At 49.8% G+C, this 27079-nt stretch overlaps 2 protein-coding genes across 2 annotated transcripts; both read right to left on the reverse strand.

Moving 5' to 3' along the window:
• Window positions 1–589: 589 nt before the first annotated feature.
• Window positions 590–2771, reverse strand: HOXD1 (homeobox D1). The gene is made up of 2 exons (XM_004774401.2): window positions 2023–2771; window positions 590–1694 (listed from the first exon to the last, which is right to left on the reverse strand). The coding sequence occupies exons 1-2, from the start codon at window positions 2669–2671 to the stop codon at window positions 1366–1368; spliced, it is 978 nt and encodes a 325-aa protein (XP_004774458.1). The 5' UTR covers window positions 2672–2771; the 3' UTR covers window positions 590–1365.
• A 12993-nt stretch (window positions 2772–15764) lies between these two features.
• Window positions 15765–22210, reverse strand: HOXD3 (homeobox D3). The gene is made up of 3 exons (XM_004774399.3): window positions 22107–22210; window positions 20872–21478; window positions 15765–19047 (listed from the first exon to the last, which is right to left on the reverse strand). Exons 2-3 carry the CDS (start codon window positions 21404–21406, stop codon window positions 18290–18292), a joined length of 1293 nt encoding a protein of 430 aa, XP_004774456.1. The 5' UTR covers window positions 21407–21478; window positions 22107–22210; the 3' UTR covers window positions 15765–18289.
• Window positions 22211–27079: the final 4869 nt, after the last annotated feature.

Here is a 27079-nt window from a genome sequence, read left to right on the forward strand (position 1 = left end):
AAATAGAAAGTTACCTCTGTGCTCTCTTATTAGGCGAGATGTCAGTCTCCGTTACAGGAAGCAGAAAGCTCTGACGACTGGCCCCACTAGCCTCCTCTGTAATTCTTGACTTTGGGAAAGGGAAGTCCGCCATTGAGAACTTTTGGATGTGCAGCTGCCTTTCTCAGAGAACACTAACCAACTAACAAAACCTTCAGGTTGCCTTTTCTTGTCGCGAGAGCAAGAGACAAAAGAATAAGGAGATCTCTCTACAGTGTCTTCTTGGCTTTACAACATTACACAGTGGACACCTAACCTTTGAGTTAATGTGCAGTCTAGAGTCACTCCAAAACTTGCGGACTTAAAGTAAGTACAGCAACTTTGGCAGAGTAGTTCTTCTTCTCCCTTAAACTGCTCAGATTATTGTCCATTACCTATAGTTGGTGTATACAACCTATAAAATGGGTTATTTTTTTAGAGTTATTAATCTAAACAAATTCCCAGAGCAGAATCAAGAAATTAGAAGAAACCAAATTAGCTTTTAAGAAAGATCATGAAAATGAAAGGAGTGTAAGAAAAAACAGAGAGTAACAGATTCTGTAATTTTTATTACCAAAAAAAGTTCAAACCCTTTACATGCTGACATTAAATGTCATATAGAAGTTCATTGCAAGCAAACCTGTTTAAAAATATACATACTGTATATATTTACATTCCAGTCTGAGTAACTGGTGTCAAGGTGTAGTTCAGGTTCTAGTGTTCACCCACCCTGTGGATTTGTTCCTCTACTAACTAGACAGCCAGCGATTGTATCTTCACTCAGGCACATGAAGAGGTAGAAACTGCTTTTAAAAGAAAAGAAGAAGAAAAAAAAAAAAAAAAGCAAGTGGAGTGCAAACGTGAAGATCACCTTTGAAGCAGCTTAGCTAGATCAAGAAGGCCCTAACTAGCTTTGGTCATCTCGAGCTGAATACATGTAGTCTGTCCTTTAAATAAAAATGAGAAAAACTTTGGGTAGACGTTCTTCTGAGCATATCCGGGGCCGGCAGAGATCAGCAAGGAATGCTCTTGTCACTCTGCACCGAAGGACTGCATAGGACTAAGTTAGGCAACACAGCAGCAGGGCTGGGCTGGCACTTGGATACCTTTTCCCTGATAAGACACAAATAATACACAAACGAGTGGCTTAAGCGACTTCAAATTGACATCTGTACCCCTAAGCCTGGAACTCAGAAGCCCACTAAGATACTTCCTTTCCTGAGAGAAACCTCTGTTGATTTCAGCCCACGCCCACCTCCATCCCAAACTGAGCTTACTAAGTCTAGACAGGGGTGAGGCAGCCTATGACTTCTGCAGGCCAAGGTTTCTCAGCCTCAAGACTAAACCTCATGAGGGCGTTTGGGCCTGTGAAGGGCTCCCTGGCTTCTTGCCAGACTTGGCAGTTCCTGAGAGGGGGAGTTGGAGGGAAGCCACAGGGGTGACGGAGGGCAGAAGCCCTTCCCGTTCTCTTTTCTTCTGTTTCATCCTGCGGTTCTGGAACCAGATTTTGACCTGGGTATCATTCAGCTGCAAGGAGTTGGCTATCTCGATGCGTCGGGCTCGAGTTAAGTACTTATTGAAATGAAACTCCTTCTCCAGTTCTGTCAGTTGCTTGGTGCTGAAATTCGTGCGGATCGCGCTGGAGGGGCTAGCGGCTCCATATTCGGCGAGTTTGCCTGCAATGTAAAGACAAAGCATCAGTGGGGCAAGAGGACGCGGCACACTAGTTAGAATCAAAGTTACAAAGCAGTTCTCCTGGTTCTCTGTAAACACAGAGCTCCACGGAGAGCTCCCTCCTAAAATTTCCTCAATGCCTGGCCCATTTTCGAAGCGTCTACTTGGGACATGCTCAATGGAGTGCGCCCACTTTAATAATGCCTCGGAACGCCTTTCCCCCATAACTCTAAATGGCCCTCAAGAGGGGCAGCTGCGACGCGCTCCCAGCCTAATTCTTCGGAGGGGGGCTCCGACCCCAGTAGCTCGGTCCGAGGCCCAAGCACTTACTTTTCCTAGGGGCGTTCCTCTTCACTTTCATCCACTCGAAGGTGCTGAAGGCGGCTGGGAGGCCGGAGGCCGGCGAGGCCGACTTGGGGTAGGCACCAGGGGCGGGGGACGCGGTCTGGAAGGTCCCAGGGTGGCCGTCGGCTGGCTCCTTCAGACACGCCGGCAAGGGGCCGGGCTCGCCGAAGGCCGAGTAGTCCACCTGGCCGCTGAGCAGAAAGGAGCCCCCGCCCGAGAAGACCGCTGAGGTCGCGTAGTGGACGTGCGCCCCGCCGTCGTCCGCCGCCCGCCCGAGCGCGCACGGGAAGTCGTAGGCCGACCCCGACCCCAGGAAGCCGTAGTCTGCAGCCCCTGCCGCGGCAGGTGCGGTGCCTGGCTCGTAGGCACCCTCCAGGGTGCACGGCGCGAAGGAGGGCGCGGCCGGGGGCGGCGCGGGAGGCTGCGCGGGCGCTGCTGGGGGCAAAGGCGCAGGCCGGGCGGCGGCCAGGGACAGGCAGCTGACGAAGGCGCCGTCGCCGCTGCCCAAGGGGAAGGCGGGCTGCAGGGCCACGGGCCGGGCGTCGGCGCGGCAGAACTTGGGCGCGAAGCTGAGCACGTCGCCGCCGCCACCCGCCCCGCTGCCGCACGACACGTACTCCAGGTAGGAGCTCATGGTTCCGGCCCACCCGCCTCCGCGCGCAAGCCGGGGCCGGAGTGCGGGGCCGGGCAGGACCGCGGCGGGCTGCGCCGCTCCACCTCTGCTGCCTACCCGCTCTGCCTTCGCCGAGCCATGGCCAGCAAGCCGGTGGTAAATAGTGGCCTAATATAGCAGCGGGGGTGGCCACGTGGCGCTGGCCGGCCAATGGGCGCCTGCCCCGCACGGCCGGGGTCCCGACTGGCGCGCGGCTCCACGCGCCTGCCCCGCCGCCAACTTTGCCAAATCCGCCGGTGGCCGCCGTCCAGCACCCCCCGGGTCGGGAAGAGAGCCGGCGCGACCCAGGGGCGGCCTGGGGAAGGGCGGGGCGAGAGCGCAGGAGGCCTGCTACCGGGACAGGTACTGGACGGAGCGGGAACAGAAAGGCAGAACAGGCGGCTCCGGTGAGGACAGAGGGGGAGAAGATTGTTCTTCTGCATCGGTGGGTGGCTGACCCCTCGGATGCGGATTGTGCACACTAAGATGGGGAAAGGGTTAAAAAGGAGTGTGGTGGACGTCAGCCCTTGGGGACTGCTTATAGCCTCCCCCCACCCTCAACCCCGGGGAAGGTCAATATTCCTCCCCAACCCCCCCTACTCTGAGTCCTATGCGCTTTCGGTTTTCCTGGCACTGGTGTTATTCCTTTCCTAAACCTAGAGTACGGATTTAATTTTCCCTCGTCTTCTCCCTCCTTCCGATTCCCGGGACTAAATTGTATGCCCTGTGTGCTGTGTACCTGGGGCGGCACGACATCTTCACAGTTAGATTTTCACGTTACTTCGCAGCATCCCTTCAGTTGGCGTTCCTTCCATTTGTGGCGGCGGGGTGATGCGGGTACGCATTGGGGCGCCAGAGGTTTCTGCCTTGTGGGGAAGTCTACCAGATTTCCCCTTCTAACTAGGATGTCCAAAAAGACTGCCCTTGCGGTGGAACGCCGGTGGGAGGCTGGCACCCGCATCCGGGCTGCGCACGTTTTCTCTGAGAGGCTTGGCTCCAGGGCGCAAAGGCTTCCCAGGGACCGGTCAGATCTCAGAGGTTTGGACGGGCTTGTACCTCGAAGCAATTAAAGCTTCTGTTCCATCAGATAAGTGCTGCGTCGTCTCTTGCGAGTGAAATCTGAGGGCTCACAATGTTAATGGGCTCACTTCTTTCCCTTGATAATATGGTTTTGTTTACTGAGCGTAGAGAGACGGGAAATAAAAGTGCAACTGGCACAGGAAATGAAGAGGAGAAGGGTTACAAAGACAAGCCTCCCATTGACAAACTTTCCAACGTCCTTGAACATTTCTTATAATGTCTTTGGAGCGGTAGGAAAATAACAAATTAAATATATAAATGTTATTTACACACAGCAGTCTTGAAAGAGAGTGGCTTCCTAAAACTGTGTGAATAGGGTCTACTCTTGGCTTATTCAAGTACCCTTGAGAATTTGATCTATTATAGCCTCTTAGTTATGGTGACAGAAGTTTTATTATTGTTTTACTGATCCACTTGTCATGAAAGAGCGATTGAGTCCTTGCCTAAAATTCTGCTCTCAGGAAGCCTGGAAAGTAGGAGCCATCACAGTCCAGGCAGCCAGTCCCTACTGGGATGTGAACTTGTGAATAAACAAAGTCACACCAAACGTGTTGCTGGTGAAGCTGAAGTTGAGCCAAGGTGGGGGTGGGGGGGGTAAGTAGAGAGTACACAACTAGGAATGAGCACAAAAGCTAAGAGGTCTGGGGTTCCTACACCGCTGGAGTTCTTGGATTTGATTGGGAAACAGAATCCTGTGCTGAAAATCGCCCTCAACCTTGATGTTGCTACTTCAGTTCTCTCCTAAAGCCAATCAGATGACAAAGGTCCTAAATAGTCTGAAAAGGGAAAAATAGAAGCTTTTTTTTTTTTTTTTTTTTTAGCTCCCTGATCAGGAAATAATAGAGCCCTTCAGAGCTAGCTCAGGCTTCATATGAAGAAGTATTTCTTTGCTGTCCCTCACTCTGGGCTTGTAATACAAAAATACCAGCAACTCAAATGCTGCTGAGGTCACATAACACTTCATTCATGCCTGCCTAGACTTTAATAGTCAGTTTTTATCAGCATAATGACCCAGTGTGCACATTCCTATCTCAAAACTATAAGTCTTTCTCTCAAAAAGTACTTGTTTAATCACAGCTCCTAGGCCCAGAGTCTATACTTGCTAAGACCAAGTCAAGAAGGAGGATGGGGCACCTGGGTGGCTCAGTGGGTTAAAGCCTCTGCCTTCAGCTCAGGTCATGATCCCAGGGTCCTGGGATGGAGGCCTGCATCGGGCTCTCTGCTCATCAGGAAGCCTGCTTCCCCTCTTTGTCTCTAACTCCCCACTTGTGACCTCTCTCTGTCAAATAAATAAATAAAATCTTTAAAAAAGAAGAAGGAGGAGGAGGAGGAGGATGGCCTTGCAAAACTTTCTGGAGAAGACTTCTAGCTGGCTGCAACTTAGGACGTAGGACAGAAAATCTAGCCTGATTATCTGGCCAGTCTGACCAAAACCTGTCATATTAAGCACCTTTGCTCTAAGGTTTCAGGAAAAACAGGCAGCCTAGGCACCTTGGCATACCTCATTGCAACAGGGACCAGGTTTCTGCTATTATGCACTGGGGGCAAAATTTGGGTCCTCGCTGTCACAATTAAGCATTGACTTTGATGCCCCATAAGCTGTCCACACTATTTCCCTGAAGCAAAATTTTAAAGATTGAACTTTTGCTGGTGGAAGAACATGTCCTAAAAGAGATTGAGATTTTTTTAATCGCATTGTTTTGTTTCCAAAACTATGAGTGAGTGTGGGTGGGTGGGATGCTCAGTATTTGTCCAGACCCAATTGCTGTTCTCTGGTAATTGCTTACAGAGAGCTACATTCTGTCCATCCTCTCTACTCCTTTTAATCTCTCAGGCTTTGGTATATCCTACACCTTGGAGCCCAGAGTTGCCATCTCTACTCCTGGACTGGTTCTTGACTCGTTCAGATTGGAGTCAAGACTCTGATTATCTCAGACTCAGATTCAATATATGCCAAGAACCTACTGTGGAAGATCTGGGCTGGGGGGGGGGGGATGTTCTCAAGCCAAAGGAACAAGAGATTCATTACTGGCACAAGTCTCAGATATATTATAAACCTATTCCAGAAGAATCTGAATCTATAATTTTCTAAGGAGAGATAGGAAGATATCATTGGAGAAAATGTATGTAGAAATATGTGAACCTAGGATACTTTGCGTATATTTAAGGTTTGTCTCCTAGGTGTTCACAGGGTATGAGAGAAATGTCTTACTAATTTTATTGCTTGTTCAAGTCATGAATTCCCAAGGGTCACTTGCCCTGCTAGGTCCTGGTGCTGTGAGTTCTCAGTGGGAGGTGACAGCAGAGGAGCCTGATTGCCAGGTTGTGTTTGATGTAGGAATGCTTTGAAATCTCTCCCATACTGCTAACACAGGCAGCCACCCCCCACCCCCACCCCCATGACAGCCCTTGTCTCCCATCTGAACAACAAGTTTTTTTTCTTGCAGACAGAAGTGTTGGAGGGTGGCACTCTGGTCTTCTGTGTGTTTACAGTTGTTCCTAAGAAGTCTCTTACAACCCCTCTCCACAAGCCTCATCCTCTTACCCCTTGGAGATGCCTTGAGCACATGCTAACTCTTGGCTTCATAGCCCCAAAGGATAGAAAGGCCCTGGATTGGTGGGGTGAAAAACAGAGGAGGAGTGGGCTTTTCTCTTAAGCAAGATTTGTAGTTCTCTGCAGCAGACTTCAGTCCTCCCATGATGGAAGTGGGGGTGGAAGGGATCCTAAGGACAGGAATTCTAAACCTATCAGAAGATTGTTAACATGACCCTCCCTGTTTAGAGTGCTGTGCCTTTCCCTGGGAGCTTTGTGAATGAAAGGCTCGTGGGTCCAGCCGTTGCCTGGCACACAGTAAACATCCAAGAAATGTTTGTTGGACAGAAATAAAAATGGACAGGATGATGTGTTTTTACCATGACTAATATTGGCTGAAGGATATCCTTAGATTATTGGCTCCCAAAATCATCACAGAAGCTTCTTTAAAAGTGCAGGTTCCTGAGCCCACCCAAGAGATTTTAATCCAATATATGTGACTCCATTAAGAGTTTTAATAAGCCTCTCGGTGATTCTAGAGCGAGGTTTTTTGGACTCATACTTCGAGAATTTCTGCTTCAGGAGCTGGGTTGGGGTGGGCATTGTTGGGAGAGAGGGGTGATTCTGTGGGAGAGACCCTTGACCAGCACCATGCGAGCTCCTGGCCAGCTGAAACATGAGAATACCTGAACAATGTTCAGAAGCCTGTGGTAGGGGCAGAGAATGTTGAGGCCAAACCTGAATCCAGTTGGGGTGAAGTTTCCTAAAATAACCTTAAGCAGTAGTCAAAATCCTACGATTTTGCCAAGTTTTGCTGACAAAGTAGTGTTTTGCAGAGACCTGGCTTCTTCTCCTTGCCACTTTCCTAACTTGGCTTTGGGGATACTAGTAAGGTAGGAAGTGAAAGAGTTTTGTCTATCCCAGTGTCCTCAGGGAAACTTTCAGGTGGTTTTGAGGTAATGGAAAGAAGGAAGGTGTAGGAATGGGGCTTCTCAAGAGGGAGGAGCCAACTCCTCCTTCCATCTCTCCCAAATTGTCTGGAATGAGCATTTGAGCTCCAGGGATCCATAGGGGATGAAATGTCTGTTGGCCTAAGCTGTAACTCTCCTTTTGGTTAAAGATGGACCTTTCATATCATAAAAATGTCAGTGCAAGAAGGCTCCTTAGAGATAAGTGACATTGAACCTCTCATTCTAGAAAGGAAATCACTTTATTCAAAGGTTGAAAGACAAAATCATTCTGCAAAAAATGACAGTCAGGTCTCCTGACCACAGTCGGCTTCCTGTCCACAGTTTACAAAGAGGGACAAGTAAACCAGCCCCTCCTTCATGCCATGGCAGCCTCAGTGCTGAGCCACAGAGCAGTGTTCAAGGAGACACCCTTGTTTCTGGGAGACCGTACAGCCAATGTGGCTGACTGGGAGGCTTGCCACCCCCCACAATTTGTAATTTGTTTCCGAAATTTGTGCTCCAGACTTCTGAGGCCCCACATGAGATACTCCTGCAAGAGAAGGCAGAGAGGATCTGGCTCCCCACCCCGTCCACCAAGCAAGGGTAAAGGATCCCCTCTTCTCCTGCTAAGCTTGACACCTGGGGGAGCAAACAAGAAGTGTCCTTGGGTTAATGTAGCTGGACAGTTCAGATTGAGGATGTGTGTGAACACACACAGGTGCACCCAGGTCAGTTACAGTCATACTAATCTTTTTTTTTTCTCCCTTATTTTTTAAATAGATAATAAATTTAAATTTACCTGGTTCAGGATTCAAAGGGTACACAGTGGTATGCAGTGAAAATCTTTCTCCCATCCTGTCCTCAGCCACCTAGTTCCCCTTCACATAAACACCAGTAATTGGTTTCTTGTATGTCTTTCCAGAAATACTTTATACATCATCAATCTATAAATTCCCCACATTCTTTGCATAAATGATAGCATATTAGATGACTCTTTTGGCCCATGCTTTATCCCCATTGTATTTTTTTTTTAAGATTTTACTTATTTAGGGGGACCTGAGTGGCTCAGTCAGTTATGTGTCTGCCTTGGGATTGAGCCCTACATTGGGCTCCCCACTCGGCAGAGAGCCTGCTTCTACCTCTCCCTCTGTCTCCCTCTGCCTGCCACTCCCCCTACTTGTATGCTCTCTCTCTGTGAAGTAAATAAATTTTTTTTAAAGATTTTATTTATTTGGGGTGCCTGGGTGGCTCAGTGGGTTAAGCCGCTGCCTTCGGCTAAGGTCATGATCTCAGGGTCCTGGGATCGAGTCCTGCATCGGGCTCTCTGCTCAGCAGAGAGCCTGCTTCCCTTCCTCTCTCTCTGCCTGCCTCTCTGCCTACTTGTGATCTCTCTCTGTCAAATAAATAAATAAAATCTTTAAAAAAAAATAAAAGATTTTATTTATTTGTCAGAGAAAGAGAGCGCTAGCACAAGCAGGGGAGAGCACAGGCAGAAGGAGAAGCAGGCCCCCCATTGCACAAGGGCCCTGATGTGGGACTTGATCCCAGGACCCTGGGATCATGACCTGAGCTGAAGGCAGATGCTCAGCTCACCCAGGTGCCCTCCCCTATTGTATCTTGAAGATCATTTCATATACTTGCATACAGAACTTTCTGGTTTGTTTTTACAATTTCATGCTGTTCTACTCTACATACCTATAATAATTTATTTAACTAATCCCCTATTAATGGGGATAGAAAAGTTCTTGCTTATTTTCAGCCTCTTGCTATTATAAACACATGTTCAAATTTTTGACCTATTAGATAAATTCCCAGACATGAAATAACTTAATCAGAAGTATGTGCACCAGCGATTTTGATACAAAATGGCAAATTGCTCTCCTTAGAAGTGATTCAGTTTACCCTTCTACTAGCAACATAAGAGAATTCCTGTTACCCCATACCCTTGCCACATCAGTGGGGCAGTAAAATTTTTTATTTTTTGCCAGTCCAATAAGTAAAACATAGTGCCTCTTACTTACCCTTAGAGCATCTCCAAAAATGCCATTCTTCCTTATCTTGTTTGATCCTTTCATAATTCTATTTTGCAAATGGTAATACTGACACAGAAAAGATAAACTACTTGTTGTCATCACACCCAATGTAAATGGTCAAGGTCAGATGTTCCAACACCCTTTCCTACACTGCACTGTGTCACAAGGAAGCCTAAAGAGGTTCAAAGAGAGTGGGTGGCTTCAAGTATTCTGTGAAAGACACATGATATAAAAAAGCTTTCCGACATCTGCTAAGAGGCCTCCTCTTTAGTGGTCTGATACCAGGACCACATTTCTGCACGTGTCCCTGGAGAGTACCCTCCGGAAGCAGAGGAGCTCTAATTAGCAATATGATCTGACCTAGTCCTAAGCATTAGCTTGGATTCAATATCTGGGAAGCAGGAGGGTGTTGTTTGTAATTTTCCTGAGACATATTTCTCACTAGCCACCCAGGATCTAAGTATTGATTAGCATGGTGTGGGTAAGAGGATGTTTACCTTAGGTTTTAGCTTTGCATATGACACTCCCTTGGACCTGGTGAAGGTAATACCCAAAGTGGATGTGTGCACACACACACACACACACATACACACACACGATAAACTTCTGAGGTAGATATCTATTGACTGTTATATTGGTGATGAAACTGAAAGCCAGAAAGATTAAGTGAATTGTTTAGGGTCATACAGTGTATCAGTTAGCAAAACAGAAAACACAATGTAGACCTAAAACTGAACTCTTTCGTTTCCTCTGCAAAGTCTTCTCTTCTCCTCCTGTATTCATTTTGGTGAATGACCTGAGTACTCACTCAGGCCCTCTAAACAGAAACCTAGGGATTAACATTTGTAACTTCTCTTTCACTCATCCAGTTATCACCAAGTCCTGTGAATTTGTCCTCCTAAATGTCTTTCCTCTTCATTGTCATTTCCTTAGTTCCTCTCTATGCTAGATTATTGCAACCTCCTTTTTTTCCTTCTTGTCTCCTATCTCTGCTTTCTCCAGTCAGATAGTTTCCCAAAGAGCAGTCTTTCAAAATTTACAACCTCACATCCCAGCTTAAAACCTTCAGTGGCTTCCCACTGCCTACAGATGAGGTCCAGACTCCTTTCCATGAACTCCGTACAACCTCTTTTTCCAGCCAGATGTTCTACTCCAAGGTACTGTTCTTGTTCTAGGGCCAGACTTTGCTCTTTCTTCCCTTCTTGTTTTGCGTGTGCTGGTCTCTCTGCCTGGTATGTCCCTCCTTCCTTCCTAAGAAACTCTAAGAACCCAAATTCATTTCCTCTGAGAAGCCCCCCCCCTTTATTTTTGACACAACAGTGGTGTTAGTGGCCCATTCTCTTTATTCCAGGAGCATCTTGGCCACACCTGTGTTAGAGCATCTGTCACACAGTTTCAGCATTCTTTTCCTCCCCTAGTAAATGAAAAGGTGCACACTATTAGTGACTACTTTTTATATCTCAAGCCCGACACAATACCCACAGGAACTGTTCAGTAGGTCTTGCTGAAAGGCAAGGAGAGAGGGAGACACTCTGAGCCAAGGACAACAAGACCAGTATTTCAGTTGCTTAATGAGTTCAGAACACTGTGCAAGGCTTAATGCTTCAGGTTTTATCTAAAGCAAAACGATAGTAGAACACCTCTCCAAAGCAAGTTAATTTCCACCCAAGAGGGTGCAAAAAGAGAAGAGTGCAGGGGGGAACTGTCTTTCAGGGGCTCTTTCCTATAGGCTGAGGCAACACTTAAGGAACTCCAGAAACTTCTCAGCTGATGTCACTCAGAAAAAGAGTAAACGGGGTGGGGGTAGCCTGGAACTTCTTAGATTTTACAAGAGAAGTACAAGTACCACTCAAGAAGGCCTATACGAATGCTTCACCACCCACTTACCCAAGCCCTCCCTCTGAATAGCTCTGATGCTAATGACCCCCGCCCCCCCCCACCCGCGCACCGTTTTCAATCTATCCCTTATTCTGTCCCTTTATGGTATTTCTAAAATGAACCCCAAAAGAGCTGATGTAAGATAGTTCAGTCCTTCCTTCACACCAGAAAAGAGAGGAGAGGCATATCATTGTGGTTGGTATTTTAAGTGTATTTTTATTGTTCTCTTTATATGGCATTCTAGTTCCAAGTTCAACCCGGGTGTTACCCTGCTTCCTCCCACACAAATTACTCCTGAAGGTAAATAAGAGAACGAAACTAGCTCCGTCTCTTCCCTGAAGTCTAGTCCCTTGGGAATCTTTTTTAAATTCTTAGTGTCTGCAAAACCCTTCTGACCCAGTGGGATTTTTCTTGTTCCGCCTTGGGAGAGATGGAGTTGCCGGTTTCTAGGCGTAGAGAGGCGTTGAGGGTGACTGGGGAGGAAGGAAGCAGGAGATGTCGGGGTTGGGGGGGGGGGGTGAATACCGAGTCACGGTGCGTCCGGGACTGGCGCTGCCGGCCTCTTGGAAGGGCCGCGGGCCGCAAGTGGTCCGAGGGCGGGCCGGCAGGCGGCAGGAGGGACCCGGAGCGAGGAGGTGACCGGCCCTGCACCGCCGAGCGTGGGGCGGCGGTTCGCACCCTCCGTGAGCGCTCACCCCGCGTGCCTGCGTCTCCTCTGCTTGCGGTTTCTGGTCGGCTCCCAGCTGGCCCGGACTTGCTCTGAAGTAGGAGGAACCGCTGTCGAGCGAAAAGTGCACACCGGGTGATTGATGAATTCTTAATAGGACTAACCTCTCCCGCCACCCCCTCCCCAACCCGCGACACACACAGAGAAATCCTCCTCCCCAGCCCCCTCCCAAGGCCGCCTCGCTGGCGAGAGGGGACGCGGCCGCCAGCCTGTTGGGTGATTAACTCACCGTTTGTCTCTCCTAAAGCGTGCCAGGTGGATTTCGGCAGCCTGGCCGCGGCCCCGCGGCTCCCGCGCTCTGCTGACTGCGCCCTGCCGCGGGCCCGGGGACCGCGGAGCGAGCGCGCGCGTCACATGGTGGCGCGGCCCCGAGACGGCCTTTGTGCCGCGCGACCGCCCGGCAGCCCGGGGGAGGCGGCGGCTATTGTTCCCCGCAGGGGAGGGAGGTGCTCAGACTCGGGGTCCAAGCCAGCCTCCTCCCCAGAGTGTCCCCACGTCTGAGGACGGGTGGGGGCTTCCTTTGTGTGTTCTGTGCCTGTGACAGGAATGGCGCGGCGTCGCTGCCCCAAGGGGCAGCAGAGAGGCTGAGGGAGGTTGGAGCCAGCTCCGCCACTACCTCGAGCTCCGCTCAGCCGACCCAGTTTCCCGCTTTGCCCTTGCGGAGGAGGCGGAGAGGCATGTGGTATTTGTAGGGCAGAGCTTGGAACAATGGAGCCATCAAAGGGCCTTCTTCCCCTCTCCTCAGAAGTCAGCAACAGGTCCTCTTGGCCTGGTTTTAGGCCTGCTTTCCCAATAAAGACATTTCATCTATTCCACCAGGGTTCTCCATGAATCCTGATTTAAATTAAAGTCTCCTCCTTGGGCTCTTATTAATGTTAAAATCCTATTTTCATTATTTTCCAGATATTACTCTTCCATAAAAATGATCCAGACTAGCTATCGGAACCAGTCCAGATATTTTGCCACCAATAGAGATCTTTTGGGGCCCCTGGGTGGCTCAGGCAGTTGGGCATCTGCCTTCAGCTCAGGTCATGGGATTGAGCCCCACATTAAGCCCTCTGCTTAGTGGGAAGTCTGCTTCTCTCTCTCTCATTCCCCCTCTGTGCTCCCTCCCTCAAATTAATAAATAAAATCTTAAAATAAAAACAAAACCATTAGGGACATTTCACCTGCTTCTGCTACTGCAAATGATTGGGCATCCATTTACATTTCCTCTTCCTTCATGTGGGGAAACCTTTTGTTCACCATGCTTCAGGCTAGACCTGGCTTGAAAGCGGGTCCTTGAATTACCTTTGTACTATTCCAACTTGCCAAGTGGTTATGGGATCTGAGGGAAGTGTTCAGGCATGGGCTGTAGGCCAGGAGTATATAATCCATTTGGAACCAAATTTGAGCCCCAAAGATAAGGGCATTTGTAGCTGGACCAGAGACAAGGGAACAATGAAAACTAAGATTTCACCCTCTGTGATGATCTTCACCTCCAGCACCACCAATGCGGTGAGTACAGAGGATTCAACTACCTCGCCTTTTTTTCTCTCCATCCAGGCTCTCTGCAAGAGAAATCTAAGTGAGCGAGTCCTCATAGCTGTGGAGGGTATGGCTGGCGACTCAGTCTTAGCTCTCTGTGCCCGGAGTGTCTAGGGCTAAGTCTGTTCACCCAGGCCATAGCTCTGTCCTCTCTGGGAAGTTGCAGTGCCCCGAAGTGGTAAGGCTATACGCCTGTGGGACTGAGGCCTTCTGCCCCTCTTTGTATTTTTATTTAATACTCACAAAGTTCTGTTCGTCCTACATTTTTTTTCTTACAGTTTCTGAAAGAAGGACCAAATTCATGCCAAGAACACCCAGATGAAGAGGACCTTCCTGGATCTGTAACTGGGATTAACCAATTCTTTAAGAGAAAGTTGCAATGAATTCTGAGGATAAAGCCAAACAGGCTCGTGACTGTTCCTTGAGTACTGACAGCGTAAACAAGCTTCTGGCTCCTCCAGGTCAAGCGAGAAACACTTTTCATTAGGATGTTGGGTTTCTTCTTTGTTATTCAAACATACACCCACACATATCCTCTTCACCCTCCCTAATGAAAAACCTCAGCAGATGGAGAGCCTAAGCTCCCAAGACTTATGGCTGAGGAGAAGCGCTTCACTCAGGGGTGGGTTGGCTGGTACAGAATGGGGGAGGGAGAAATGAATAGCTAGGGTAGGTAATCACTATCTTTTAATACTCCTTACTGAGAGAAATTCGAAAAATCCTGTTCAGCAAGGTTAGCAGCCTCTAGGGCCTAGGAAACCAATTTGGCTGATGTGTCTGTGATAGGGACTAGGCCTGGGGCTGCACCAGGGGGAAAGTACTCACTCTATATTCTCTCTCTCTCTCTCTCTCTCTCTCTCTCATTTGAAAGCCTGTACAAAGAAATGGTACAAATGGATGGTTAACTTAATGATTCATCAGAGGCGGATTTTTCTCTGTCAGGTCCCTGGATGAGGCCGAGGTCTGAAAGCCAGGAGGCTGAACATTTACTTAATCGCCCTTTCTTACCACCTTTCCAGGGGCCAGGACTACTCTTCAGACATTTCCTCTGCAACTGCCCCACACCCCGCTAGCTCAGTTGGGTCTCTTTATTCCACTCCAGGCTGGATCCTGAGATTCTCCTGGAAGCCAGGGCAAGCTCTCCTTCTGCCTAAATCTCTTTCCCCACCCACACCTCCCAGTCAGCAGTGGGCCCTCTGGGCAGCCTCCTCTCCACCATGCTTTAATTCACGTTTGATTGCCTGGACAGAACAACCGGGGGCTCCCAAAGGGCTGTTACCCCCATCCATGGGCCTCTTGTTGACTCTGAGCCCTTTCTTCAAGCCTCAGGGGGATCTCCCACAACCTCCCTGCCCCCCCTCACCCCCCACGTCACACTTCAGGGGTCTCTGTAAGAAAAAAATAAAATAAAATAAAAAAGAGCTGGTCAAGGCCTGAGCAAAAGAGCCACTTCCTTTCCTGGAGCAGCAAACGAGGTACACCTCCCAGAGACCAAGGCTCAAAGTGGGCCCAGCCGTTCCTCAGCGCCAGGCGCAGGCCCAGCGGTGCCATTGTGAGGCCTTACCCGACGCTGAGCCCCTGGGGAAGCCTCGCACACAAAGACGCAGGGCTCCCGGAAGCCCTGGCTGCTGTGAGCGCCCGCAACCCCGCGCTGGACAGTGAGGGGCCAGCAACCTTGGTGCGTTCACCATTCCCCCCGGTGAGTCTGTCTCGGGCCCAAGTCGCGGGCTAGGCTGGAGGTTTCCTTCTCCAGCCAACTTGCCCCTTCCCGCTGCAAGTTACACACTCCCCCACTTCCCCGGGGATGGAGAGGCCTGGGCTCAGGGCGCCATTGCCCAGTCCAGGCTCCCCTCCCCCACTGTCTCCTTTCTCTGCTTCTCCGAGATCGGGGAGAGAGGAGGCGGGTGCCTCCGCCGATAGAGCAGCTATTGTGACCTTCCCTCGCGGAGCGGGAACCCAACAGAGAGTGTACCGCCGGCGGGGGAGGAGGCGACTGTGTGTGCAGACCTCGGGGTGCGGAGGGGGTGGGACTGGGAAATTAATAAAGGTTTGCAACCTTGGGCAGTTGGGCCCTTCAGAGGGCGTTTGGTTGTGTTTAGACTCCAGTGCTTCCTAACACTAATTGCAGGCTCAAAAGGAGCAAAATTTATGGCGAAGGCCAAGGCGGCTTGTTTATAATTTATGAAGTTTTAAATGGCTGTGCCGGAGAACCCCCTCTCGCTCTGGCTGTCGGCCGCGCGGGAAGCGCCAACCCAGACTCGCCACCGCGCCCCCCCCAACCCCCCCCCCCAGCGACCTAGTGTGCCCATCACATGACACTCAGGCCAATGGCAGGAAAGAATCCGAGCCTCGGGGTACCTTTCTCCAAAGGTGAGAGAAAGCCGATTTGTCCAAAGCAAACTCCCCCACCCCACTAGAGAGGGGCGCCTCCGGGCCCCCAACCCCGCACTTCTTTGGAGCCTCGGTGTGAGAGGAAGCTGATGTCAGCCGGCCCAGACACCGTTTAAAGTCTAATCCATGAAACCCTAAGCCGCAAATGACACTTGGGGCCTTCGCAGACACCCGCAGACTCAGCAGATACTCCTGCGGTAACACACCGCGCTGGAAAACGCCTGGAGCCATAATGCATTATGTATTTTTATTATTATTTATGGTAGGAAGAGGAGATGAGGGAAAACCGGGCTGAATCTAAACAGCCTGATAATTCATCTATTTAATATTTCGCCAGTTAAGAAAGGTTGTTGTAATCCCTGCAAGGCAGCAAGCTCTTCTTCGACTTCCCTAATAGCTTAAAAAATAATTTCTTACAAGACAATTAGAAATTCTGCCTATGGATGCAAATCTCATAGAAAACAATGTTAAGCCTTGAAAGTGGGTAAAATATCCCTTCAGTTGAAGTCATTTATTCTGTTGATACACTTCTACAACATGGATACTCTAAACCTGCTCAGATAAAGTGAAATTGAGCAAAAGAATAGCCCCCTCCCACCCCCAATCTAACATGCCATTTTTAAAAACAGCACAAAGGAACAAGGAAACTAAATATTATTTGAGCCATCATTTAGCGAAACACAAACATCCAAATAGAAACGATTGTTGTTCCACCAGAAGATCAGAAGTTAAATTATTTGCACACAATGGGAATTTCACCTCGTGTCACCGGGGGATGTAGTAGGAGTTGCATTATTTGTCAAACCAAATAGAGATGCGTGGGCCGACGTTGCTGAAATACAAAAGAATCGAACCTTATCTGAAGGCGCTTTCCAAGTGTCTCCTTATAGAGAAGTGGGTGGACGTTGTCCGCCCCTGGCTAAAGCCATGCTAATATTTACAAAATGGATATAAACCCTTGAAGACATTTTTGCCCGTTTTGTACAAAGAAACAGGAATAAACAAGGTGTTTATACTTGTTATGTTCCATTAATGAAACTTTTATTACTTTACATCGTGGGGCAACGTTTGTTTACTTTAGAAATGAACCACCAACCATTAAAAAGGAAAAAGTCCTGACAGCATTTCCTAAAGAAAAAGCTTAGGTGCGTGTCTACAAATGACCGTTTCTTTTTGTGCACCTTAGCTTTTTCATAACTCAGATCTTCCTACAACTTTACTTGTGTCTTTTTTTTGATTGTCAGTTTTCTTTTAAGGTTTATTTTGTTATTAGCGCAGAAAAGTGAGCGCTGGCCTCCCCAATGTAAATGCAATCTAAAAAAAGTCGATTTATGTCTAAAAAGAGGGTGATGGAAACAGCACAGCAGGCAGAGCACAAAGCCCTACCCAAATTACCCCATCCAGGATGTTTCTAGGCTTGCATCCTCAGATTCCCACCCCCCCTCCAACCCTCAGGTCAATGCTGCTGTGTAATCAAGTATCCCCAGAACCAGCTCGTGTACCAGATTCCAAATAAATGGAAAAATATATATATATCAAAGAGTCAGCCTATTTGGGGGCCTTCTATTGGGATTGTGCGAAAGATAAAAGGCAAAGTGATCTACTTCCAAGTGTGCGTGATTAACACAGATACACTTCGGACTGAGAAATTTTTTTATTCTAAATATTTGTTCAAATAGTACCAGACAATTTGAAATCAATAAACTGTGTCGAGTGGTGAGGGCTGCGGCTGTTCAGAAATGAGTAACTGGTGTGGTGCCACGCCGCGGGGCCGCCTGACTCTACCCATGAAGGACAATTTGCGGTCTTAATCCTTTACATCAACTACAAACACCAGCCACGGTTACAACTGTTCAAAAACTACTCTCTCAACTAGTTCAGACCAAGGGGACTAAAGAGGTGAAACGTGGCCCACGCGGCCTGGGAGCGCGTTCCTAAGCTTGGCTGGAGAATTCTACAAATATACACATAAATACATTAAGACGAGGATAAATAATCAGGGAAAGAAACGAAATGACTCGCTTCAAATAATAAATACAGATCGTTGAGTCCGTTGCAATCCTTACGGGACAGGAAGGAGCATATAAATTAAGGTCTCCGCAACTAAGCTAGACTCGGGCCAGGCCCGGGGCTGTCCGGGCGCTGGTCCCTCTGCACAGCGCGCCGCGGATGAATCTCAGACTTACCTTCGGGACACCATTACCAGATTAGAGTCCCTCGGTCCGCAGTATATGGCACTGTCAGGGTTACAGAGGAGAATCCGTGCGGCTGATTTATGGCGAGTCACCCAAAGGAGGGAGCGCCTGGAGGGGAGGCCCAGTCGCCTGCGTCTCGGCCGCTGTTGGCCCGAGACCCGGGAGGCGGCGACCGGGCCAGGGCGAGGGAGGGGGGTCACCGAGCTACCCCGCGGGCCCCGCCCGCCACCCCCGCCACCAAAGCAAAAGAGGTAATAGCGCCGCGAGTTCCGGCCGGCGGCGGCCGCTACAGATGCGTCAGTTTGGGGGCCTCGGGCAGGCGTCCCTGAGACGAGTGGTGGGCCGAGAGATCTGTGTAGGTGGGATGAGGGTCGCACGGTCCATGGTGATGGTTGCCGGGAATCTGCGCGGCGCAGCTGTAGTCCACGCTGGCCGAAGACGGGTGAGAGAGGTGGCCCAGATTGAAGACGGGCCCGGACGCGGGCGCCATGGAGTCGACGAAGTTGCCACCCACGTACACCGGGCTGCCCTGCAGGTTGGCGCTGGCGAAGCCGCCGCCGTTGCTGGCCATGGGGTGGGGCTCGAACTCGGGCGCCGCGTAGCGCTTCTGCTGTGGCAGGCAGCTGCTGAGCGGCGCCGTGTAGGCGGCCAGGCCGTACATGTTGGGCTGAGATTTGGCGAAGGCGGGCGGCGAGGGCGCGTCGTAGGCCAGGCCGGGCACGGGCGGGAGCTGGCCGGAGTAGGCCACGTGGCCGGCGGCGCTGCCCAGCGGCGGGCTGCGCTCCGGGGACTGACCTGCCGGCGAATGCAGGATGCCCTTGGCCTTCTGGTCCTTCTTGTACTTCATGCGCCGGTTCTGGAACCAGATCTTGATCTGGCGCTCCGTGAGGTTCAGCAGGTTGGCCATCTCCACGCGGCGCGGCCGGCACAAGTAGCGGTTGAAGTGGAATTCCTTCTCCAGCTCCACCAGCTGTGCACTGGTGTATGCCGTGCGCACCCGCTTGGACGCCGGGCCCGGCGGGCTCTTATCCTCGCAGCTCTCTCCTGGGCAGGAAGGGAGATAGAGGAGATGCTGAGCGGTAGGGGGGTGGTGGGCACCCAGGGCCGGAGCAGGGTGCTTCTCTGGCTCCCTTTTCTTCTTCCATCCCTCCCCCAACCTTACTGCTGGCTGGCTGGAGTGGGGGAGGGGGACGTCTGAGAGGTGAGACTCCTAGTGGGACCTCACACACCCCGGTCCTACCTATGAGTTGCACCTGAACACACACACACACACCCCCATCTGCCTTCTGAGGTCCGATTCACTCTGCCGCCTCGTCCCCTCCAGCCTAGTCCATCATCCTGTCCCTAAGGCTAAGGCTGTGGAGGAGTTTAATGAGAGACTAGTAGCAGCTGGTAGGGCCTAGCCCCCACTCCCAACCCCCATTAAAGAAGGGCCAGACTTCTTTGAACACTCTTCCCAACCTCTGCTGGGGGGTTAGGGAGAAAGGCACCCTCCTCCAGCCCCTTGCTCTGGGGCTGGCTCCTGGGCAAAGCACTCCAGGAAGCACAGAATGAGGATGGAGATGTGGGGACCTCACTCCAGCTCAGCTGCACCGAAGGGCTCTGCACCCCAACTCAGGGAACTGATAAACCGTAAAAATACCGCCCCACAGTTTCCGGGGCTCCAAGGCCAGCCTGGGTGCATTTTGAGTATTTCAGGGCTAGGACAGCAGTCTCAACCTGGGTTTCCATTACCCCCCTCCCTCAGCAGCTTGTCCCTCCCTCCCTGGTTGTACAAATGGATTTCTCCTGGGAAGAAGGGGCCGGGCTTGTAGCTGGGAAGGAGGGGCGGAAGAAGCTTACAAGCTAGAAGGCACTTTCCCCCTAGGAGCTGCAGCCCCGGAGAGATCCTGGCTAACCAGAGACTTGAGACCTCACACTAGCCCTAGACCTGTAACCAAATTCATCTACCTGAAGATAAACTGCGTCAAAGGACACAAGGCCAGAAAATTTTAGGAGCCAAGCAAGGCTGAGTGAAGAGAGGCAGCAGACCTTAGAGCTCCTGGGCCTGTCCATCTTCTTCCACATATCCTGAATGGATCCACAGAAGATCTCAACTCTAGGATCTCCCTTCTCAGGAAGAGAACCTCAAGGCTGCTCCCATTTCAGAGCACTTCCTTTTCCCCTAGGATATGCCCCTCCCCAGTATGGATTTGCTGGGATGGGAAGAACTGGGCTGGGGTAGACCAAGTAGAGATCATGGCTTGGAGGCCCTGGTTGGATTCAAGTGTGCCATTCTGTGGCTTTGAGATCTTGGGCAACTCACAGTTTCCTTATCTGTAAAATGGAACTATTATCATATACCTACCTCAAAGGTTTTTTTTTTTAATTAAATTAGATAATGCTTATAAAGCATTTAGCCTGGTTGTTAACATGGAACCAGATTAGCACTCCACAGACTTTAGTTTTTATTAATTAAAGGGAGTGGGATTCCTGTGTTATAGGCTACATAAGAACCCATGCTTGGAGAATCATAATACCTGACTTCAAGTTTTGAGGAGCCGTCAGACGGAAGAAGGAGCTAAGTCATGACCAGCAGCCCAAGAAAGCAGATAGAAGGTCAATATAAGAAAAAGGCCACCTAGTCATAACTGTGGGAGTTGTCCAGCAATGGCACCAGCAGCCTGGAATGGAGCTCCCTTTCCCTGTAAGGGCATGGCTCCAATCGGGGACACTAAGAAGAAAGGCCATTTCTGCATGAGTACAAGTGTACATCTATGGCCTCCAAAGCTGCACTTGCAGCCCCAGGTCTTTTGCTTCCTAGGTGAGCTAGCTTCTTGGGGTCATTCTGGGGCACTTAGCCTAGGAGGAGCCGCCTCAGAGAGCTACCTGCAGTTGCACAGCTGTTCTTCTGCTTGGAGTTCTGTCGGGACTCTTTCATCCAGGGGAAGATCTGCTTGCTGATGGTGGCTGAGGAGCCAGAAGCATTGGGCCCACCCTTGGCCTTCTTGGCAGGCACTCCTCCTCCAGGATTGGTGGGCGAGGATGGGGGCAGGGTTGGTGGCGGAGGAGGGGGTTGTGGTGGTTGCTGCTCTGAGTTCAGGCCAGGAGGCTGGCTACCACCACCCCCACCCTGGCTGTTCCCAGTGCCAGGCCTCATACAGCTGCCATTGAGTTCAGTTCCTTTGTGGGCTGGGGCTCTCAGAGGTGCGGAACTCTGGATAGAACAGGCAGAGCCCGGGTAATCAGTGTCCAGGGAGCTGGCAGCAGCAGGGGGTGGGTAAGGCTGATGGGGGGTGCCATAGCCATAGGTCTCCTTGCTGTAGCCATAGCCTCCGAAGAGTCCTGGGTTTTCATAGTAAGCAGCCTTCTGCATCGTGCACTCGGGAAGTTCCAGGGCCTGCTGACCCAGCTCAAATAACATTGACCACCACTGTCTCTTTCACTTCGGAGGTCTGCCCTGAGAGGGCTGGGGTAGCCCCAGGCTCCAGGTGACCTGTGGAGAAGAAAAGTGAAAGGCCCCAGAGGGACTGTAACTGACAAGATAGTCAATATAGAAGGACCAGCTAGCCTGTGCTCTCTGCTGCCTACCCACTTCCTAGGGGGAGGATCTGAGATTTTATGACGTTCAGCGTATTTGAACCTTGCAAAAGTCAGAAGGAATTTCTCATAAACATAAGGAAAGACCTTTCCTTCTCTTGAGCTCAATTCTATCCAAGAGAAGGGGCTTCCTCCCCATCCAGAAACTATTTTCTTTCTTCAAGATCATCAATTTAGCTTTTGAAATGGCATAGAAAAGCACTTATGGCCTCATACATTTTAATGGCTGAGTCTCTCGCTGGACTTCGAGCTCCTTGCAGGCAAGGACTGTGTCTTATTCATCTATATATTCCTAACACCCAGCCCAGTGCCCTGTCTGTAGTAAGTACAGTAAATGCTTGTTGAATGAGTGAATGTATGGGTCAATCAGTTAATCATTGGGACACCCAAGGGTGTTGATGAAAAAAGAAAGCTCTATAACACACTCAGAACAGCCAGAACTCTCAAAAAAGAAGAAGAAGAAGAAGAAGAGGAGGAGGATGAGGGGGAAGAAGAAGAAGAAAAAGAAAAAGTATCTCCCCCACCTGATTTCAAAATCACAGCATCTTTCATGAAGACCCAGATAGTCCACTTTCTGGTGACAGGGTGAGAATCCGCCCAGTGAACTCTGTGGGTCAGCCCTGTGAAATGGACTAAGAGATAAAAACCAAGAACACTTAGACTCCCAAACTTATTTTGAGGCTAGAAAATGTTTCTTCTCTTTCATCTACATTTTTCTAGTCTTTACTTTGTCCTGTACTACTTTTAAATGGATACTGGAAAGGGTGAAGAGGTTTAGAATTTGAAATGCATGGAGCATGAGAGAACATAGGACGCTTTATAATATAACTATATCATTTTTATCTTGCATCTATTGTGTAAATATATATTATTATTGACCTCTGCTCTGGATCTTTCAGGACAGCCCAACTCCACCCACTCCACAGCCAATGAGAGAACTTCCCATGCCATGATGAATGGACCCAGAATTAGAAGAAGAAGAAAAAAAACTAAGAAAAATTCTATCCCTTTTGTGTCCTCTGATTCTTAATGGGGGTTTCCCTTCTCACCCACTCCACCCCCTTCTCCAGACTCCTAAGGAGTTAAAGTATAACTAATACCATTCAACCACTTTTGTCTGCTTGATAAAGAAAACTCATAGGTCAGCTCGCTGGTCTTCATTCTTGATCTCCTCTTTCAGGCACCTTTCCTTCCTCAAAACTCCCCAGGCTTCCATCATGGTCATCATGATGGACCACATTGTCTAGACAACTTATGTGGCCTAATGGATTTGACCACTGGGATCAAAACCACTCCTCCATTCACTCATTTCTCCTCCACTTTCACCAAAGAGCCCTATTTTTAAAATTCTTCATATTAGCCTTTGTTTGGTAGTATTGTTGCCCTTTTTGTTTTAAAATATAAGGGAATCTGGCATTTATCTTGTAAAGACACAGGCCCTTTTCAATGGGATAACAGAATACTAGGATGTGTTTTAGGAATTATTTCTTTTATTGTTCTTAAATGTATTCAGTTAAGATATCTACTTAGCAAAGCTGGTCTTGATCTTTCTTTCATTCATTTTCTTGATCATCCTCTATTAAAGTTACTGAATATCAAATGGAAAGTTACATCCCCATCCTGTGACTAATATTGATGTGTTTGCCCCCAAGGCAAAGAACCGGGTATTCTAGCTTTGTTTCTGGACTTTTCTTGGATCCTGGTTCCAAGGATCTTAATCGTGGGCTCTCCGGATGTCAAAATGGTCACATCTGACACTCAGACCACCAGAACTCACTGCTGCTTCTGTCATTTCATTTAGAACTGTGGAAGCAAAATACATGCCCCCCCTACCCTTCCTCCCAGGTTGACCAAGTTTATCTCAATAGGTGGACAAATCACATTAAAGTAGCTTCTTTGGCTACTGACCAGGTCTTTGAAACAGATGGCTTTACATATATATTTGTTCCTATGGCATATTCCTGAAGAAGCCCTGTACTGGGCCTCAAAAGTGTAAATACTTGGCAGTTTCATGAATAACCTCAGCGCCTGTTCTCCTGCATCTGTTTTCACTGTCTTAAGGAATTTCAAGGCCTATTTGATGACACCCCAATGTCTACTGCCCCAGAAGGGAGGAGAGCGGTCCTCTCCTCACCAGGAAGGGCTTTGCAGCCTTCCCCCACATCCATATGATAATGTCCCAAAGAAACCAACTGTCCTAAAACAGAACCCGAGAATATTGTTACAAAATTGGTTTAAAAAAAAAAAAAAAGGCTTATTTCTTTCCAGAAATCCCTACTCCTTGTGAACTCTGCTTGAACCTAAAAAGCAGGAATGGGTCATAAATCACTTGGACAATGGTCAACTGTTCAGAGGCTCATCTTTTCGATCACCCCCCCCCTTTTTTTAAAGGCTTTCTTTTTTTCGCCCTTTGGTACCTCTGCTCATTTTTGCTCCGGGACCCAAATGCCTTGGGGTGAAGACTAGCCCCTGTAGGGGGAGGGGCGGTCTGCGAAGTCCTCGCTGCCCTTTTCTCTCCTTCCTTCTCCCCTCAACCCCCGGGGCTCCGGCCTGGGCAGCCTCCCCAGAACCCCACGACACAACCCCTGGCCCCTTCTAGGGTAGGGGCACTAAGCGGGATCTGGGTCGGATCTTTCTCACGGTCCCGGGAGGTTGCCCAACTCAGCTCGGAGGCCCAACCGCAGGCTGGGAGTGCAGGGCCGAAGGGTCCCCAGCCAGAAGGAAGGCGGCCTCAAAGCGACCACCCTCGGCCGCGCTGGACCACCGCACCCGCCGAGCGTCTGAAGCCGCCGAACCCTGATACTTCCTCATTGCACTTAATTCTGCCCAGGATCAATACCTAATATGATACCGAATAAATAAAAGGCGCTCACAGCGGCCAGGGGACGGGGTTATTAAGCAGCTGGAGCTCTCACGGTGCATATCAATGCACCTGTCATTGTGGTTTGTAACAAAATTTATGACTGCAAGCAAGGCGGCAGTAAACGCTTCAGTAAGGAATGAAAAGAAAAACACTTCCCAAGGCCCGGCACTTTTCAGAAGTGGAAAACAGGCTCCGCGTAGGAGGAAGAGCAGCAAAAGAATTCCCTACTCCGCACTTTGGCCGGCCCCGCGCCCCGCGAGCAGGGAGACTATATAAAGTGGCCACTGCCCGCCTCTCGGAGCAGCTCTGCGGGGCGGCCGGACGCGGGACGGGACGCGCGCTGCCTCGCCAGGGGCCGAAGACCTGCTGCCCGCCGCTGCCTGGGGACGCCGGGAGGCTCGCTGGATGCGAGGAGGCCCGCCCGGCGCTCGCTCGCCCGCCGGGGCCGTGAACACACCGAAGGGCTTGGGGAGGGAAGGGGCGGCAGTCGCCGGGCTGGGACTTGGTCGGTGGTCCTAGTAAATTATGGACTGGTAGAGTCAGGGCAAGTTGAAAGAGAAGGGGGAGGCGATGGTTTGATGGTTTGCCGGTTGTTTCTGTTGTCTCAAATGTTTCTAAGGTTCCAGTTGGCCTTGGCTCCTCTCCCTGTTTCTTCCTAAACCAGGGCCTCGGAAGCCCACAGATCTCTTTTTGGCGTACCAGACTCTTGCTGGGCATCCCCGTTAATTCTCTGGAACATGGCAACGATTCTTGCTCCCTGTTGGCTTTGCTACTTTGGGATTCCGAAACCACCCCTTTTCCGGGTTGCTCCGTGGGGATATATTTGCTGCAGAGCTGGGATAGCTTTCTGCCCGAGGTCTTTCCAGCTCTCAGCCTGAGCCTCTTCTGCCCTATGGGAAGCCCTGAGCGCGCCTTCTAAATCATCCTTATTTAGCCCAGATAACTCAATACTTAATACACCCTGCATTTAAGGCACTGGGTTCACCCCATTAAATGACCATAAATTTGAAGGCCGATGATCGGTTATCATGTAACGGGCAGCAGTTCACACTGAGGTGATCCACTTCAAAGCTGCCCTTTGTTTTATGTCTTGATGTATGAATCCTGAGATGGCTACCTTGAGTTGTAGGATAGATGGAATTGTAATGGAAATTATTTTTTTTAAATCACACTACTCACCACAATTTGTGTGTGTGTGTGTGTGTGTGTGTGTGTGTTCTCAAATTTTGTCGGTAACTCTTTTTTGGTTCTTCGGGTTCCTTTTGATATTCTGTTGAGGCAGATCTGGAACAAAATGGAAAACTCTCAGTGGCAGTTGCTTCTTTCTTACCCAAACATGTTGAGAGACTTTACCCCTTTTAAGGGTGTCTTAATCAATGTGACTATTGTATATGTATGTTGCCCGCAGTCATTCCAGGCGCCTTCCCCCAGGCAGAAAGGAGACTTGGTTGGCTTCTAGAGAGTGAGTGGACTTTAACACAAAGTCTTTGGCGGGATGAGGGAAGGAAGAGCTCTGACTTGAGGAAAATGCCAGACCCTCAGGCAGGGGATGGGGTAAGTGAGTCAAAGGCACAAGGGGAATTAGTTCTCTCCTCCTGCTTCAACTAGCCTCTAAGTACAATCTCCCAGGCCAAGCCCACCCTCCTAGGAGTGAAAGAGAACTTGCAGAATTAGGGCGGGAAGAAGGCTACAGAATAGGGCCCCAGAAAGAAGAGGAGGAATATGTGGATGGGCCTGGGTAGGTCCTAGTCAATGGCTGTCCTACTCAGCCCCAGTGGAAAAGGAGCTGGGTGCTATTTCCTGGTTTGTACGTTGTATATTGAAGGGTTCCCCTGAATTTATTTTATTACAGTAGGTACCCACTATTTTCCTGGACTAGGCTGCTCACCCATTCCTGGGTTGGGATTAGGCCGCAAACCATCCAAGAAACAAACATCCCTTCCACCTTCACCCAGAAGCAGACCCAAGCTGCCCACCACTGTGGGTGCCTAACGGGTGCCTGTTCAGGTCAGGCCAAAGGAGAGACAGAATCCCCCCTCTTGCATCTGCCCTGTGCAATTTGTCGACTCAGTAGTTTGCAAACACTAAACCACGCAGGAGAAAGCCCCACACAAAGCGATCCGGTCCCTTCTAAAGACCAGAGCACGAAGCCATAAGCCTTTGAAGTGACCTTTGGCTCACATGGCAATAACTCACCCCTTAATGAACACCCAACGGAAGCGCCTCAGAGAGATCCCGGCCCGTAGGGCTCCTAATATCTTGCCAGGGCTTGAGCTTCCAAGCCAGCCTCAGGCTCAGGGGGCTGCCCCGGAGGGCTGTGCAGCAGGGGCATACTTTACCCAGGTCCTAGAACCTGACTGGTGGGCCCCGAAGCCACTTTATATGATACATTCATGGGAACGGACATCAACTTTTGCCGCTTGACTGTTTTATTTTATTTTATATTATTTTATTTTTAAAAGAGGGTTCTTTGAAAGTAGGATCTTCCCCTCAGAAGAGAGCTAAATTGGGAGGCCACCAGGGCCAGCCCCGTGCTGCCTATAGCTTTTCTTTTCCCAGCCATGGAGGAACAGGGTAAGTGTGCTCCTGGGTGCTCTGGGATGCCCCGTGCACCCTGTGCTCTGGTGCAGGCTT

Source organism: Mustela putorius, unplaced genomic scaffold (genome assembly GCF_011764305.1).
Source record: "Mustela putorius furo isolate JIRA1106 unplaced genomic scaffold, ASM1176430v1.1 tig00003869_pilon_pilon_pilon, whole genome shotgun sequence".
NCBI classification, from domain to species: Eukaryota; Metazoa; Chordata; class Mammalia; order Carnivora; family Mustelidae; genus Mustela; species Mustela putorius.